This window comes from Podarcis liolepis (assembly GCF_965112155.1).
Source record: "Podarcis liolepis genome assembly, chromosome: 15".
NCBI classification, from domain to species: domain Eukaryota; kingdom Metazoa; phylum Chordata; class Lepidosauria; order Squamata; family Lacertidae; genus Podarcis; species Podarcis liolepis.
The window spans coordinates 33,124,960-33,141,287 of NC_139566.1; the positions used below are offsets into that span (position 1 = coordinate 33,124,960).

Here is a 16,328-nt window from a genome sequence, read left to right on the forward strand (position 1 = left end):
GGCAGGCGAAGTCAGCTCCCCCCTTTAGGAGGGGCTGCTTTGTGGGTGGGAATCCGGGTCCTCGCAGCGACCCTGGAGGGGGCGGAGAAACGCCACACATGTCTTCACGATCCCCAGCCATGTCACGCCCCGGTCCAGCCAATCGGGTTTGCCTGGGGGCGTGGCTACGCCTGTTTAAATTGTGGCACGGCTGGGGAAGCATCCTCCTTGTTTGCCTCCATTTCGCGGGATCTCCCAGCCCATCCACCCCCTTTCTTGCATGGTTTAACTATGGCCTTGCAATGACTTTTGTCGGTCGCTTGGTTAAATCTTATTGTAAAGGTAAAGGTAAAGGGACCCCTGACCATTAGGTCCAACCGTGACCGACTCTGGGGTTGCGGCGCTCATCTCGCTTTATTGGCCAAGGGAACAGCTTCCGGGTCATGTGGCCAGCATGACTAAGCCGCTTCTGGTGAACCAGAGCAGCGCATGGAAACGCCGTTTACATTCTCGCTGGAGTGGTACCTATTTATCTACTTGCACTTTGATGTGCTTTTGAACTGCTAGGTTGGCAGGAGCTGGGACTGAGCAACAGGAGCTCACCCCGTTGCGAGGATTCGAACCGCCAGCCTTCTGATCGGCAAGTTCTAGGCTCTGTGGTTTAACCCACAGCACCACCCGCGTCCCAAGTCTTATTGTAAATTATTGTAAATTTAAGTCTGCCGCAACTGGATTTCTTATGGACAGTGCCAATCCTGAATGTATTGAATTTGCGACCACTATGCTCATTTGTACTTCAGTAGCAGTAAAGCTCTGCTGGATGAAATATTAATTGCCTCTAGTCTGTTTTGGGGGGAATCTTGAAACGTGTTTAAGTTTTTAGTCTGCTAACTATACATTGGAGTTTTGCTCCGGATCAATATTGAGTGGAATTCCGTGACAACATTTAAGTTGCAGTGGTGTGGTCCTTTATTTGGTTACCACATTGCTTTCACAAATGTTATTTATTAGAGATGTTCCTGCTTGCTCCACTCGCAACCTCTTACTACCCCCACATTCATCCCATAGAGCTTTCCCTTCCCAAACCAGTAAGCTCGCTTTTCGCCTTCCCAACCCCATTTGCTCCAATAGCTCTTGAGCAGATCTCTGCGGTCGCCTTCACCTGGAAATGGGATTTGTTCCAGCCTTCCTTCTGCAAAACGCTCCGTAGCTCTTTGTAACTCCAGGTCATCTGAAGGACGTGAGAGGCTGCTTTCGTTTCCCTGGAAGACTGGCTGGTTTTGGAGGGGGCGGGGCGGGGGGAGAAGAAGGCAGGCAAAGAAGCAAACGTCGTAAGTCAGAGAAATTCAGATATTGAAGCCTGTTGACAATTTAAGTCATTAACAAATGCAAGCATCTGGAGGGACCGGTCAGCCGTTCTCTTGAACCTGAAACTATTACAAAGGGCCAGTTCTCATGACCATGTTTATGACATGGAACATTTATCTTAGGATTCCTGCAAATATCCTTTTTATTGCTCAGGCATGATTATTTGTGCTCATGACACTTTTAAGGATGGTCACACACAAACCTGCTTTCAACACTGCTGGTGCCTGCAAACAAATTGGGGTACTGTATGACAAGCAATGAACTTCCTGACAGTAAGAGCTGTTCGACAGTGGAATTTGCTGCCAAGGAGTGTGGTGGAGTCTCCTTCTTTGGAGGTCTTTAAGCAGAGGCTTGACAACCATATGTCAGGAGTGCTCTGATGGTGTTTCCTGCTTGGCAGGGGGTTGGACTCGATGGCCCTTGTGGTCTCTTCCAACTCTATGATTCTATGATTCTATGATTCAATGCCTCAAACGTGATTGGATGGAACTGGGGTGTAAGGAAGAGGTAGAAACAGCTTCGCCCACCTGAACCCCTGGGTTTTCATGAAACCCTAAATATAAATATAACCTCTCCCATTTAACAGTTCACTTGTCTTGCTTGCTAAGGCTCTGGAATGTGGCTTTGCCCCTTTTGACTCGCTTCTGCCTGTGATGAGTTTGAGAAATATTTGCATCAATGCCTTGGAATTGTAAGCCAGGAGAAAGCAGCTTCTGACCAACATTTCTGCAAATAAGCTTTAAGAATCTTGGCTTCAGATAATACACAGCCTAAGACAAAGTTTATATTTCAGGCATTATTTCTTAATACTTTAACTCTGTCCCTATATTTCCGTTTCCTTTATTGAACAAGTCATTATTATCTGCTTGTTTGTTTTTTTTGCTTGGGTTTTTCTGCATTTTGTAAGTTGGGCATGTACAGTGGTACCTCTGGTTGTGAACAGGATCCATTCCAGAGGCCCGTTCACAACATGAAAAGCCCACAACCTGAAGCGCCGTATCTGCGCAGGTGAGTGGTGTGATTTGGCACTTGTGCGCATAGTGCAATTTAGCGCTTTTACGCATGCGTGAGTGGTGAAACCCGGAAGTAATCCTTTCCGGTACTTCTGGGTCGCCGTGGGATGCAACCTGAAAAAACGTAACATGATGCAAACGTAACTTGAGGTATGGCTGTACTACCAAGGTGCTCCTATGGAGTAATTTGAGGAGCTGAATGGTCTCGGGACCAAAATAACAGACCAAACGCTTAAACTCACAGTAATTATTTCATTGCGATACTTAATTGTGCTTCCCTTCCAGCTGCCTCAAAAATGGAAAGGTGGTGGTGGCAGTTCCACTCAAGACTAATAAGTGTAGCTGCCAACCTGGCACCCACAAGCACCAGTGTTCCCACTAGGACCTCCTATGGCACCTGTGAAAGGTCTTAGTAAATGCCCCCTCAAAAAACCCACAATGCATGAAAGAGGTTAGACTGCAAGCATAGGCAAGCTCAGCCCTCCAGACGTTTTGGGACTACAACTCCCATCACCCCTGACCACTTTTAGCTAGGGATGATGGGAGTTGTAGTCCCAAAACATCTGGAGGGCCGAGTTTGCCAATGCAAAAATAAAAATATTTTCGCCCTGCCATCAAAGGGCAGCTTCTCTCCAGCACTGTTGTGGTGCAAATGAGAGCTATTTGAGATTATTGTCCATCTCCTTACGATCGTTCCATATTGGGGTAGTTTATTTTGTTAACAGCCTTATCATTGCCATCCATATAATGGAATGTTGTGAAAGGACAAACGTCTCCCACTCTGCCAATAAATGTCTGGATTTCCTTAAATGATGATGCCTGATAAATGCATGCCTGATGCTGAGGAATAGAGCAGGCAACAAGGGAATCTGTCCCGAGATGACGGATCGTTTCATTCTATTGATCTTGTCTCTGAAGTCAACTCAACCTATTATGGGCGGTGATTTACGATAAGCAGTTACGGCATGTGCATTAAGCGCTCCAGCTGCGCAACCAAAAGATGAAATGCAAAAGTTGGAAGCCGCAGATGTCCCAGAGTTATTTCAATTCCTGCTTTAGGAATATGATGGTCAGCATGATGCTCCTAACTCTTGTAGAGGAGGTGAGCCTCAGAGCCCTGAAAAGTCCTTCTCTGGCTTGGAAAAGAAAATCAGTTCCTGCAGATGCATAGGGAGTGTTCTTTAAAGCTCAAATATATATTTAAGTCCAATACAGTGGTACCTCTGGTTGTGAACGGAATCCGTTCTGGAGGCCCGTTCGCAACCTGAAAAGAACGCAACCCGTGTCTGCGGGTCGCGATTCGCTGCTTCTGCGCATGTGCATGATGTCATTTTGTGTGTCTGCGCATGCGCGAGCAGCGAAACCCGGAAGTAACCTTTTCCGGTAGTTCCGGGTCACAGCGGGACGCAACCTGAAAACGCACAACCTGAAGCAAATGTAACATGAGGTACAACTGTACACCAATTAGTGCTCATGCTTAGCTCAGCAAACAGGCACCTGGGAAAGTCCAGTGGTGCTCCTGAGCCTTGGGGGTTGAGCAGTGCGCTAACCCAAACAGCCCAGAGTATCAGCCCAGACTTAGCAACCTAGCCGCTTGACCTGTGCTTTTCATGACCTCTTTAGCTTATCCTAGGACAAGAGACACACACAGTCACAAAAGACGTCCTCCAGGATGCTCCTTGTTCAACGCCATAGCTGTCAACTTACAGATTTGAAAATAAGGGACCAGCAGCCTCGAAAATAAGGGATCAGCAGCCAAAATAAGGGATCAACAATTACTTTGATAAAATACATATTTTGTTGCGTGCAAATGGCTTTAGATACCTATTAGGTCCATAAATTACCATATAGCATATATTCAACACAAAAAATCAGCAACAATTTGTTGTTGACAAAGCACAGCTGGACATAGAAAGAGCCCCATTACCTTCAGTAGCTTATTTAAGGGACATCATCAATAAGGGACAGCAGCAGGACATGGCCCCGTATAGGGGACTGTCCCGCCAAATAAGGGACACTTGACAGCTATGTTCAATGCAAATGCTGTCTGAGCTAACGTTAATGCCCAGGACATGGACCAAAGAAGTGAAATGCCGGGTGTCTCCAGCACAGCTGGCGTCAGAGGACAAGGAGCAAATAACCTCTCTGTGCCGACTTGTCCTCTTTCTCTTTGATTGGTGGTGTTGGTTGGGTTCAAAGTGGAAGGAAGCCAACAGGCAGTGGCACCAGGGGTGGGGTGGGGGCCAAGAGGAAGGGACGTGGAGCATCTGCTTGGGAAGCAAAAGGCCTTGAGGTCTCTGTGCAACATCTCCAGGGACAGCAGTAAGGAACGCCTCTCTGAACCCTGGAGAGCTCCAGCCAGTCAATGTAGACAAGAATGAGCTAGATGAAAGATTGATCAGAAAGATTCCTAGGTTTTGGCCCAGTATGCCTGAAGGAGCGTCTCCACCCCCATCGTTCAGCCCGGACACTGAGGTCCAGCTCTGAGGGCCTTCTGGCGGTTCCCTCCCTGCGAGAAGCGAAGTTACAGGGAACCAGGTAGAGGACCTTCTCAGTAATGGCACCCGCCCTATGGAACGCCGTCCCATCAGATCTCAAGGAAATAAGCAACTATCTGACTTTTAGAAGACATCTGAAGGCAGCCCTGTTTAGGGAAGTTTTAAATGTTTGATATTTTATCGCTTTTTTATTGTTGTTGTTGGTATTCTGTTGGGAGCCGCCCAGGGTGGCTGAGGGAACTCAGCCAGATGGGCGGGGTATAATAGATTATTATTATTATTATTATTATTATTATTATTATTATTATTTATTACCCAAGGCCCTCTGAAACCAGGAGCTGACACAGCACTCTATTTCAATCAGGAATACAAGTGCATTTGGAATTCTTGGGGAGAAAAACAGGATTTGCACTCCCATGATTCTCTATTTGAACTCGCTAAACCCTTTGTGGCTTAGGGCCCTCGTATTTACAGGACTGCCTCTCCTGGTATGCCCCGCAGAGGACCTTAAGGTCCATGAATAATCATAGTTTAGCGGTCCTGGGCCCTAAGGAAGTCAGATTATCTTCCACCAAGGCCAGGGCCTTCTCAGTGATGGCTCCGACCTGGTGGAATGCTCTGTCCCATGAGACCAGGGCCCTGCAGGATTTAACTTCCTTCCGCAGGGTCTGTAAGACAGAGCTATTCCGCCTAGCTTTCAATTTGAACTTAGCTTGATCTTTTATTCCCCTTCCTTCCTTCCCTCCCCTTTTTATGAAGATTACCCGCTCTGGGATCCCACAGCTAATTCTCCCCTGGCCCAAATAGGACTAATTTAGCCAGCTAGCCCTGGTGATCATCTAATGTTTATGGGATGGATTTCCCCCCTAAATTGATTTTTTTAATTCTGAATTTATTGTTATTCACGTTTTATACTGTATTTTATGCTGTTTTTTGTTGCATCAATTAAGTGTTTTAAATTTGTTGTTAGCCACCCTGAGCCTGGTTTTCTGAACTGGGAAGGGCGGGGTATAAATAAAAAAATATTATTATTTATTATTATAAATACTCATTATCTGAGGGCCTCTTTCCAAACTGAGCTACCCTCTCCTGTTTGCACCATCTCTCATCAGCAGACCACATGCATGTTCCAAACCCAGCACTGCCAGATGAAAAGGAGCAAGGTAGCAGGCGACAGGAAGGATCCTTTGAAATGATCCAGAGACACTGCTACTCAAGAGCAGTCATCACTGGGCAAGATGGAGCAGCAGTCTGGGTAGGTAGAAGGCAGGATCCTTCGTCCTTGCGGACACGTGAAAGAAAAACTAACCTCGATTTGCTGATAGCGACCAGCTTCTGAATGCCTTGCGTCTGGATCAGGGACCTGGCATTTTCCACGCTGTCGGTAATGATTTCATGGATGGTATTCAGGACTGCAACCACGGTGTCCTCCTCCAGGTTTTTCGAAGACCTCTGTTGCTTGCTGGGTAAATTTCTCACTAGCTCCCCCATGGCATAACTACCTGAGGAACAGAAAGGGCTCTCGTTAGATCAACCTGATCGTTCAATTCAAGCCCTCGGTCCTGTATACCTGAAGGTGCATCTCCACCCCCATTGTTCAGCCCGGACACTGAGGTCCACTTCCGAGGGCCTTCTGGCAGTTCCCTCACTGTGAGAAGTGAGGTTGCAGGGAACCAGGCAGAGGGCCTTCTTGGTAGTGGCGCCTGCCCTGTGGAACGCCCTCCCATCAGATGTCAAGGCAATAAACAACTATTTTACTTTTAAAAGACAACTGAAGGCAGCCCTCTTTAGGGAAGTTTTTAATGTCTGATGCTGTACTGTTTTTAATATTCAGTTGGAAGCCGCCCAGAGTGGCTGGGGAAACCCAGCCAGATGGGCGGGGTATAAATAAATTATTATTATTATTATTATTATTATTATTATTATTATTATTATTATTATTATTATTATTGAAAAGAACAGGGTTACGACTCAGCCGGGAGTTCATGCTTTGTATTATTCCATCTATTTTGTTTTATAAAACATATGCAGTGCTTGATTGTATAAGGTCTCGTCACAAAAATCAATAAACAAAACAATACAAGTTATCCGTATAAACGGTTAAAAGCAGCTATTGAAAACCACCCAGAAAAAGATGAAAACCAGCAATAAACAGATTAAAGCAAACATCAGCATTCTACGTATCTGGGTAGGCTTGTCTAAACAAAAATTTTTTTAGCATCTAAATGTTTTAGATGACCTGAGTTCCTTCCAGCTCCACTATTTATGATTCTATGAGCTAGATCAGGCGTAGGCAAATTCCGGCCCTCCAGATGTTTGGGACTACAGTTCCCATAATCCCTGACCACTGGTCCTGTTAGCTAGGGATGATGGGAATTGTAGTCCCAAACATATGGAGGGCCAGAGTTTGCCTACGCCTGAGCTAGATGGTCTGGATCAGTACAGGACAGCTCTCTATGCTCCTGTGGGTACACACATTTCTCTTTCGATATAAAATTAGACCATATATTTACAAACAGGGTGGATTTGATTTAAATCAAATCAATTTAAATAACTAATCAGTATAGAAAGACTCATTCTTGCTAGTATAATCTTAATATTTACAACCAGATGAAGGTTTCATTTTTGGAAAAAAAAGTTTTCAGAGTAGTTTTTACAGTTATATCAAAAATTACTGATTTGGTTATACTATTAGAAATACATAGACAGATAATTATGAAATTATTGTTTATATTTGGACAACTTTTCTATTGTACCTTATTGGAAGGAGAAAAATTATCATTTCCTTAATAACAATTTAAACAATTTATTTAACTACAACAATAGCATTATAGCATATGTATCCATGTTTGTTAGCTGATGTGGTTAAACGATTAAAAAAACCAAATGCTTATATCCTGATGAATAGCCTTTGGACTATAATTTAACTTAAATAGAAAGCTATCTTTAGAAATATTTTTCCTCCAAAAGCATTTCATTTTAAAAATCTGATTCAAATTTTTAAAAATGATTTAAATAATTGTTTTTATTTAAATTAAAAAATCTAATTTAAAAAAATCATTTATTTTTATCCACACTATTTACAAATGAGGAAGACAAGAGATTAAATAAACATTAATGCCATTTCTGATTAGCCCTAAGGCTCCTCTTTGTAATTTGGGGCTATCAATAGATCTTTGTGAGCCTTTCTACAAGTTTCAGATCCTTGCTCGAAAGTTTTCTGAAGACTCATTGCCCAAAGCGAGCACATTCTGCAAAAGAAAAGTTGTGGTCATCAGGAAAAAGCACAGGGGTTTGCATCCTGCGCTGCAGATTTCATTGCTATCATATATTACCCTTTGCAGCTTTCATCATACGGGCACGGGGGAACAGTTGTTTAGGCCATGCTTTAATGCCAATATATAAACAGTTTACTCTCAAGATGTCCTCGGAAGAGACCCACAGGGTCACCAAGAGCGCTGCCTTGCATATTCTCAGCTCAGCCCTGAACAAGGTGTGCATATCCTTCATGTTAATAGTATTGCGAATGCTTTCAGGAGACTAAGGCTTAGTATCCCCAAATGCGATTCTTTTGCCATTCAGCAGGATGAAGCTCTAAGCCAGGGGTCAGCAAACTTATTCAGCAGGGGGCCGGTCCACTGTCTCTCAGACCTTGTGTGGGGCCACACTATTTTTTTGGGGTGTGTGAATGAATTCCTATGCCCCACAAATAACCCAGAGATGCATTTTAAACACAGTGGTGCCCCGCAAGACGAATGCCTCGCAAGACGAAAAACTCGCTAGACGAAAGGGTTTTTCGGTTTTGCGTTGCTTCGCTAGACGAATTTCCCTATGGGCTTGCTTCGCAAGAGGAAAACGTCTTGCGCTTTTTTCTTAAAGCTGCTTGAAGAGGCGCAGTTGCGAAGGACCGTGCTTCGCAAGACGAAAAACATCGCAAGACGAAAAGACTTGCGGGACGAATTATTTTCGTCTTGCGAGGCACCACTGTAAAAGGACACATTCTACTCATGTAAAAACACACTGATTCCCAGACCGTCCACGGGCCGGATTGAGAAGGCGATTGGGCCAGATCCGGTCCTCGGGCCTTAGGTTGCCTACCCATGCTCTAAGCCAGCGGTTCTCAACCTGTGGCTCCCCAGATGTTGTTGGACTACAACTCCCACCATCCTTCAGCTCTGGCGTTGCTAGCTAGGGGTGATGGGAGTTGTAGTTCAACAACATCTGGGGAGCCACAGGTTGAGAAAGGCTGCCTAAGCTGCTTCTCAGTTTTAATACTTGAGGCCGTGGATATAAAACTTACTGAACTGCGGGTGTTAATGGATGTAATGCATTCAGTAAGAAGTGGGAATGGGCAAACAGGAGTTTATCGTAATACTGTAGAGTCTAAAGACACCCCAAAGGGCATCTAGTCCAACCCCCAATGTTTAGCCAGAATCTCCTTTTTTGAATCCATCGGTCCGGGTCCTACCCTCTGGAGCAGCAGAAAACACACTTGCTCCCTCTTCCATGTGACAGCCCTTGAGATATTTGAAGATGGCTATCATATCTCCTCTTAGGCTCCTCTTATCCAGGCTAAACAAACCCAACTCCCTCAACTGTTCCTCATAAGGCTTGGTTTCCAGACCCTTGATCATCTCAGTTGCCCTACTCTGTGCACATTCCAGTTCGTCAGCATCCTTCCTAAACTGCAGTGCTCAGAAATGGACACACGACTCCAGCTTAGGCTTCCCTCAATTTCTCATTTTCCCAATCTTTAAGTTCAGTTCTTCACACTTCCGCATCAGTTTGTGGATTGTTTTTTTAAAAAAAGGTTCTTACGAAAGTTCATTCATATTTTAGTGTGGATTTCATCTAATATTCACATGTGCATGTGGAATTTTGTGGAATTCTATACGTTTTGGCAAAGTGATTTTCCCTAATGTAATGCATTTTTTAATGCTGTTTTCCCAAATGTATCCATTTTCATGCACACTTTACCCTGGTATAAGCATTTTTGTAAGGTAAAAGACCCCTGGATGGTTAAGTCCAGTCAAAGGTGACTATGGGGTTGCGGCACTCATCTCACTTTCAGGCCAAGGGAGCCGGCGTTTGTCCACAGACAGCTTTCTGGGCCATGTGGCCATCAGGACTATACCGCTTCAGGCAAAACGGGACACTGTGACGGAAACCAGAGTGCATGGAAACTCTGTTTCCCTTCCCGCCACAGTGGTACCTATCTATCTACTTGCACTGGCGTGCTTTCGAAGTGCTAGGTTGGCAGGAGCTGGGACAGAGCAATGAGAACTCGCCCCGTCGTGGGGATTCGAACCGCCGACCTTCTGATCGGGAAGCCCAAGAGGCTCAGTGGTTTAGATCACAGTGCCATCAGTGTCCCTGTAAGCCTTTTCCTACACATTACGTGGCCAAGCACTGGCTTTATCTAGTCAGGGCTCTTTCACATTCTAATGTCACCATGGATGAAGGGGGAGAGAAGATTTTTTCCACCTCAACATTGGCTGTGGGAATAGATCTCCAGCCGAAGACATCCTCGTTTCAGGGACCTACCCATTTGCTGTAGGACCCTCGTACCTACGGGACCGCCTCTCCCGGTATGCCCCATGGAGGACCTTAAGGTCCATAAATAGCAACACCCTAGCGGTCCCGGGCCCTAAGGAAGTTAGATTAGCCTCAACCAGAGCCAGGGCCTTCTCAACACTGGCTCCGGCCTGGTGGAACGCTCTGCCTCATGAGACCAGGGCCCTGTGGGATCTGATTTCTTTCCGCAGGGCCTGTAAGACAGAGTTGTTCCGCCTGGCCTTTGGCTTGGAGCCAATTTGATTCCCTCCCCCTCTTTCTTTTTTCCTTTCTCCTCCTGCGATGGGGCTGCATTTTAATATTTTAATGTTTCAAGATTTTAATGTTGTATTTTAATCTTGTTTTTAAGTTGTATTCATTCAATTTGTTTTTATTATTGCTTGTTAGCCGCCCTGAGCCCGGTCTTGGCTGGGGAGGGCGGGGTATAAATAAAAATTATTATTATTATTATTATTATTATTATTATTATTAGGAAGCATTTGGAACATACCTATGAGATCCTTATTGCGGCGATCCATGGAGAGGTTCCTCAGAGCGATGGACACAGCTCTCACCACTTTGTCAGAATCGGACTGGAGGAGTTCCACGAGGACCGGAAGTCCTCTCTCCTTTCGCACTGTCGCCCGGATATACGTGGACCACTGACCAGGAAGAAATGGGGAAGGAGGACACCCAAGGAATTTAGAGGGGCTTCAAGTCAAAGACCCATGTTTCTATAGACATTTTTTAATAAAAAAATGATTTTGCAGTTTAAGAAGGTCGACCTAATGCAGCGTTTCTCAAACCTGGGTCTCTGGCTGTTGTTGGACTACAACTCCCATCACCCCTAGCTAGAAGGACCAGTGATCAGGGATGATGGGAGTTGTAGTCCAACAACAGCCAAGTCTGAGAAACACTGGCTGGATCCATTCCAGCCTGGCTTTGTCACAATCAGCGCTGTTTTCATTGCACTGCATTTCGGTTTCCATCAAATACTATGCCATTTGTCTTGCGGTCCTCTGTTTCATGTAATTTACATAACTATGCACATGATTTATGTAAGTTAATTGATTTAACTGAATTAGTTACATAATTATTTACACTCCATTCATTTCAGTGCAAAAGAAACATCATTTAAAGGGGGGGGGGGAGAAACAGTAATCAATTATGTACCAGTTGCAGACTGAAAAACAACAACCATGAATATTGATCACTGTCAAAAAGGTTCTCCACCTGAGGCATAAATGAGCCTCACAGGAAACCTGGGGCTGGGAGGAGGCCAGATCATCTTTCCAAAGCAAACCTGGGCAACAAGGTGAAACCTAAACAGAAATATGCCTCTCACCGTAAAGTACTTAATGACAGTAAGGGTAGAAGAAGAACACACATCACTCACTGTCCAGTTTCCGGCACTGAGGTTCTGCAACGCTCCTGCTGCCGCTTCCAGAGTGTTGAAGTTCTGGCTTTCGGTGAGAATCGACAGATAAAGCCTCACCACTTCGGGCTGGTAGAGCAACTCGAAACCTAAAAGCAGAGAAGGCGGAAAAACCCACATTTAGATTTGTAAGGCTGCTAAAGAGAGGGATGGGATGCGGGTGGCGCTGGGGGTTAAGCCACAGAGCCTAGGACTTGCCGATCAGAAGGTCGGCGGTTCGAATCCCCACGACGGGGTGAGCTCCCGTTGCTTGGTCCCTGCTCCTGCCAACCTAGCAGGTCAAAAGCACGTCAAAGTGCAAGTAGATACAGTAGTGCCCCGCAAGACGAATGCCTCGCAAGACGGAAAACTCGCTAGACGAAAGAGTTTTCCATTTTGGAGGTGCTTCGCAAAATGAATTTCCTATGGGCTTGCTTCGCAAGACGACAATGTCTTGCGAGCTCCTGCGGGTTTTTTTCCCTTCCCCCCCCTTTTTCTAAGCCGCTAAGCAGCTTATCGGCTAAAAGCCGCTAATAGCGCTAATCCGCTAATCCGTCAATGGGCTTGCTTCGCAAGACGAAAAAACCGCTAGACGAAGAGAATCACAGAACGGATTCTTTTCGTCTTGCGAGGCACCACTGTAAATAGGTACTGCTCCGGCGGGAAGGTAAACGGCATTTCCGTGCGCTGCTCTGGTCTGCCAGAAGCGGCTTAGTCATGCTGGCCACATGACCCGGAAGCTGTACGCCGGCTCCCTCGGCCAATAAAGCAATATGAGCGCCGCAACCCCAGAGTCGGCCACGACTGGGCCTAATGGTCAGGGGTCCCTTTACCTTAAAGAGAGGGAGGCCAGTTTCCTCGAAGACAATGAAAGGGTTTTGTGTCAAATACACACCAGACGTTTTAAGCACATGTAAAGCCCCAAAGATTCCTGGGAACTGTAGTTCACCCCTGACAGAACAACAATTCCCAGGACCCTTAATAAGCCACAGTTCCAACAATTCTTTTATATGATTTAAGTATGTGATGTGGATGTGACTGTCTAGTATCTGAAAGGCTAACAAATGTATTATTATTACTTTTTCCTAATAATCAGGGGTCAGCAAACTTTTTCAGCAAGGGGCTGGTCTACTTTCCCTCAGACCTTGGGGGGGGGGGCTGGACTATATTTTTTGGGAAGAAATGAACGAATTCCTATGCCCCACAAATAACCCAGAGATGCATTTTAAATAAAAGAACATATTCTACTTATGTAAAAACACTAGGCAGATCCCACAAATAACCTAGAAATGCATTTTAATAATAATAATAATAATAATAATAATAATAATAATAATATTTATATCCCGCCCTCCCCAGCCGAAGCCGGGCTCAGAGCGGCTAACAACAATAAAAGTAACACAGTATTCTAAAATCATTCAAATCATTCAAATTAATGGCAACCATTGGGCTAGAGTTCTATGAGGATTACCAAAGGTCACATTCTACTCATGTAAAAACACGCTGATTCCCGGATCGTCCGCGGGCCGGATTTAGAAGGCGATTGGGCCGCATCCGGACACCGGGCCTTAGCTTGCCTACCCATGATTCACGAAAATAGGGACATCCCATTCCATAATGATATTTTTACTATTTACACCCCACACATCTTACTGGGTTGCCCCAGCCACCCTGGGCAGCTTCCGACATATATAAAAACATAATAAAATATTAAACATTTAAAAAAACTTCCCTATACAGGATTGCCTTCAGACAGCTCGGAGGGTCGGATAACTCCATACCCTCCAACATTTCTCTGATGAAAATAGGGCCATCCTAAGGTAAAGCGGCACATTCCAGGATCAAATAAGAAACCTGGGACGGCTTCTCCAAATCACGGATGTCCTTGGAAAATAGAGGCACTTGGGGAGTCTGGGTGCAGGGCAGGAGACTGTAACTTGCCCCAAATGGCCCCACAGTATAAATAGTGGGGCTAGATAGACCTGAGAGTCTGAGATCGCCCCCCCCCCCCCGGTTCTAAGTGGTTTCTGTAAGACAGCACAAAATATTCATTTTAATAATCCCGATAAAAACCAAACCTTAAAAGCAAAGGGACTTAAAACATTCATCAAAAAAAAGAAAAAAGGATAAAGCCAGGCGTCGTAAAACAGACAGACATAATAAAATCCCATATTAAAATTCCATGTCTGGGTCGGCTTGCCTAAACAATATAATGATGTTTTTAGGCACACTTTGCTAGATTTCTGCAGTGTAAGATTTTGATAGCAGCGTTTATTATTTCTTCGGTGCCCGAGGGAGGTGCAGAAAACAAACCAGCCGGCGACACCAACAAGGTGCTGAACGAAGTGTTGGGGGGGGGGCACGGCAAAACACTTTAAAAAAAGAGCACGGCATACAAACAAGGGTACTGGGCCTGCAGGCTTGCAGTCTAAATAGACAGAGACACTTGTAAGCAGCAGAGTGAGGAAGCCGCTGAATTAATACCCCGCAGCATAACGTAGACCCAGCGCAGGCATCAGTCATGTGGTTGCTCCATGCAAATCTAAAGGAAGGGAATGGGTCTTAAGGAGCAGTGGCAACACCAGAGAAGGACTTCAGGGCAGATGTCCTTGGCCCCCCGCTCATCATTAGTGTCAGATGCTGGTGGTGGTTGCTCGTGAGTAACTAGGCAGGACTCCGACCTGTCTTTTACTGGTTTTATTGTGCAAACTATTTACAGTGCAGATCTACAAAGTTCATGTCTGTCTCAGTCACTTGCAGAATTCAGGAGTGGCCCCTTCCGGCTTCTCCCCCAACATAAGAACTTCGGCACCCCAAGCCTCCTCCTCCCCTCCTTGTGTTTCACCCCTATACGCAAGCTGGGCGACAGAAGTGGCATGCGTCCCTCCTGGCCAGCCTGGCTAGGTGAGGCGCTGGGGCTCTCAGCAGCACCCTCAAGCCCTTTCCTCGCTTGGCTGGCCCCTTCCCTCTCTTCTCCACCGGAGGTGTGGCTTTTCTCACCGTTGGAAGAGGAGCTGCTCCTCAGGAGTTTCAGAGGCTCTGTGTATCCCAACGGCCCCCCGGCCTCCCTCCCCTGTTCCGATGGCAGTCCCCTGACAATTAGGATCAGGAGGACTGGCTTGCCATACAGTCGTACCTTGGATCTCAAATGCCTTGGCTCCCAAACAAATTGGCTCCCAAACGATCGAAACCCGGAAGTGAGTGTTCCGGTTTTCGAGCGTTCTTTTGGAAGCAGAACGTCCGATGGGGCTTCAGTGGCTTCTGATTGGCTGCAGGAGCTTCCTGCAGCTAACAGGAAGCCACACTTTGGTTTCCAAACCTTTTGGAATTTGAACGGACTTCCGGAACGGATTCTGTTTGACTTCCAAGGTACGACTGTATTTTGAAGTAATACATATTGCTGGGACGCGGGTGGCACTGTGGGTTGAACCACTGAGCCTAGAACTTGCCAATCAGAAGGTCGGCGGATCGAATTCCCGCGATGGGGATTCCCGTTGACGTGAGCTCCCATTGCTCGGTCCCTTCTCCTGCCAACTTAGCAGTTCGAAAGCACGTCAAAGTGCAAGTAGATAAATAAATAGGTACCGCTCTGGCGGGAAGGTAAATGGCGTTTCCGTGCGCTGCTCTGGTTCGCCAGAAGCGGCTTAGTCATGCTTGCCACATGACCCGGAAGCTGTACACCGGCTCCCTCGGCCAATAAAGCAAGATGAGCGCTGCAACCCCAGAGTCGGCCACGACTGGACCTAATGGTCAGGGGTCCCTTTACCTTTAATACATATTGCTGTAATACATATTGCTGTATTGCTTCTCACGTATGGAAGTGAGAGCTGGACCATACAGAAGGCTGATCGCCAAAGAATTGATGCTTTTGAATTCTGGTGCTGGAGGAGACTCTTGAGAGTCCCATGGACTGCAAGAAGATCAAACCTATCCATTCTGAAGGAAATCAGCCCTGGGTGCTCACTGGAAGGACAGATCCTGAAGCTGGGGCTCCAATACTTTGGCCACCCCATGAGAAGAGAAGACTCCCTGGAAAAGACCCTGATGTTGGGAAAGATGGAGGGCACAAGGAGAAGGGGGCGACAGAGGACGAGATGGTTGGATAGTGTTCTTGAAGCTACCAGCATGAGTCTGACCAAACTGCAGGAGGCAGTGGAAGACAGGAGTGTCTGGCGTGCTCTGGTCCATGGGGTCACGAAGAGTGGGACACGACTAAACACCTAAACAACAACAACAATACATTTTGCCTACAGGGGGTGCTAACATTTGATGGGCTTGTGGGCCCATACACAAGCTGGCAAAACTGTTGACACACACCACAACCTATCATATTGGCTGCAAGAGAGGGATGCTTTCAGGTGAATTTTTCATGGCGACCAGGGAAGAGAAGCCTGTGCATTCCAGGGAAGGCCTCTGTGGGTGAAGAAGTGCCCACGGGCACCATGTTGGCAACTCCTTAATCGCCATCCAAACAGCAGGGAGAAGGACCTGCAAGACCACTGG

The 16,328-nt window shown here is 46.1% G+C and overlaps 1 protein-coding gene across 39 annotated transcripts in view; it reads right to left on the reverse strand.

Annotated features, from left to right (window-relative positions):
* The window catches only part of ARVCF (ARVCF delta catenin family member), a 608,790-nt gene that overhangs the window by 19,290 nt on the left and 573,172 nt on the right, over positions 1-16,328 (reverse strand). For 20 of the 39 annotated variants that reach the window (XR_014519915.1, XR_014519916.1, XM_083479021.1 and 17 more), the window contains 4 exons: positions 11,808-11,935; positions 10,923-11,073; positions 6,168-6,360; positions 1,142-1,253 (listed from right to left, as the gene is read on the reverse strand). Coding sequence is in view for 36 of the 39 variants with exons in the window: in XM_083479021.1 (XP_083335147.1) it covers positions 1,142-1,253; positions 6,168-6,360; positions 10,923-11,073; positions 11,808-11,935 (584 nt within the window). In the remaining 3 variants the exon portion in view is untranslated. Of the gene's footprint in view, positions 1-1,141; positions 1,254-6,167; positions 6,361-10,922; positions 11,074-11,798; positions 11,936-16,328 lie in introns of all 39 variants that reach the window. The other 19 variants (XR_014519914.1, XM_083479017.1, XM_083478996.1 and 16 more) reach the window with 1 other exon arrangement.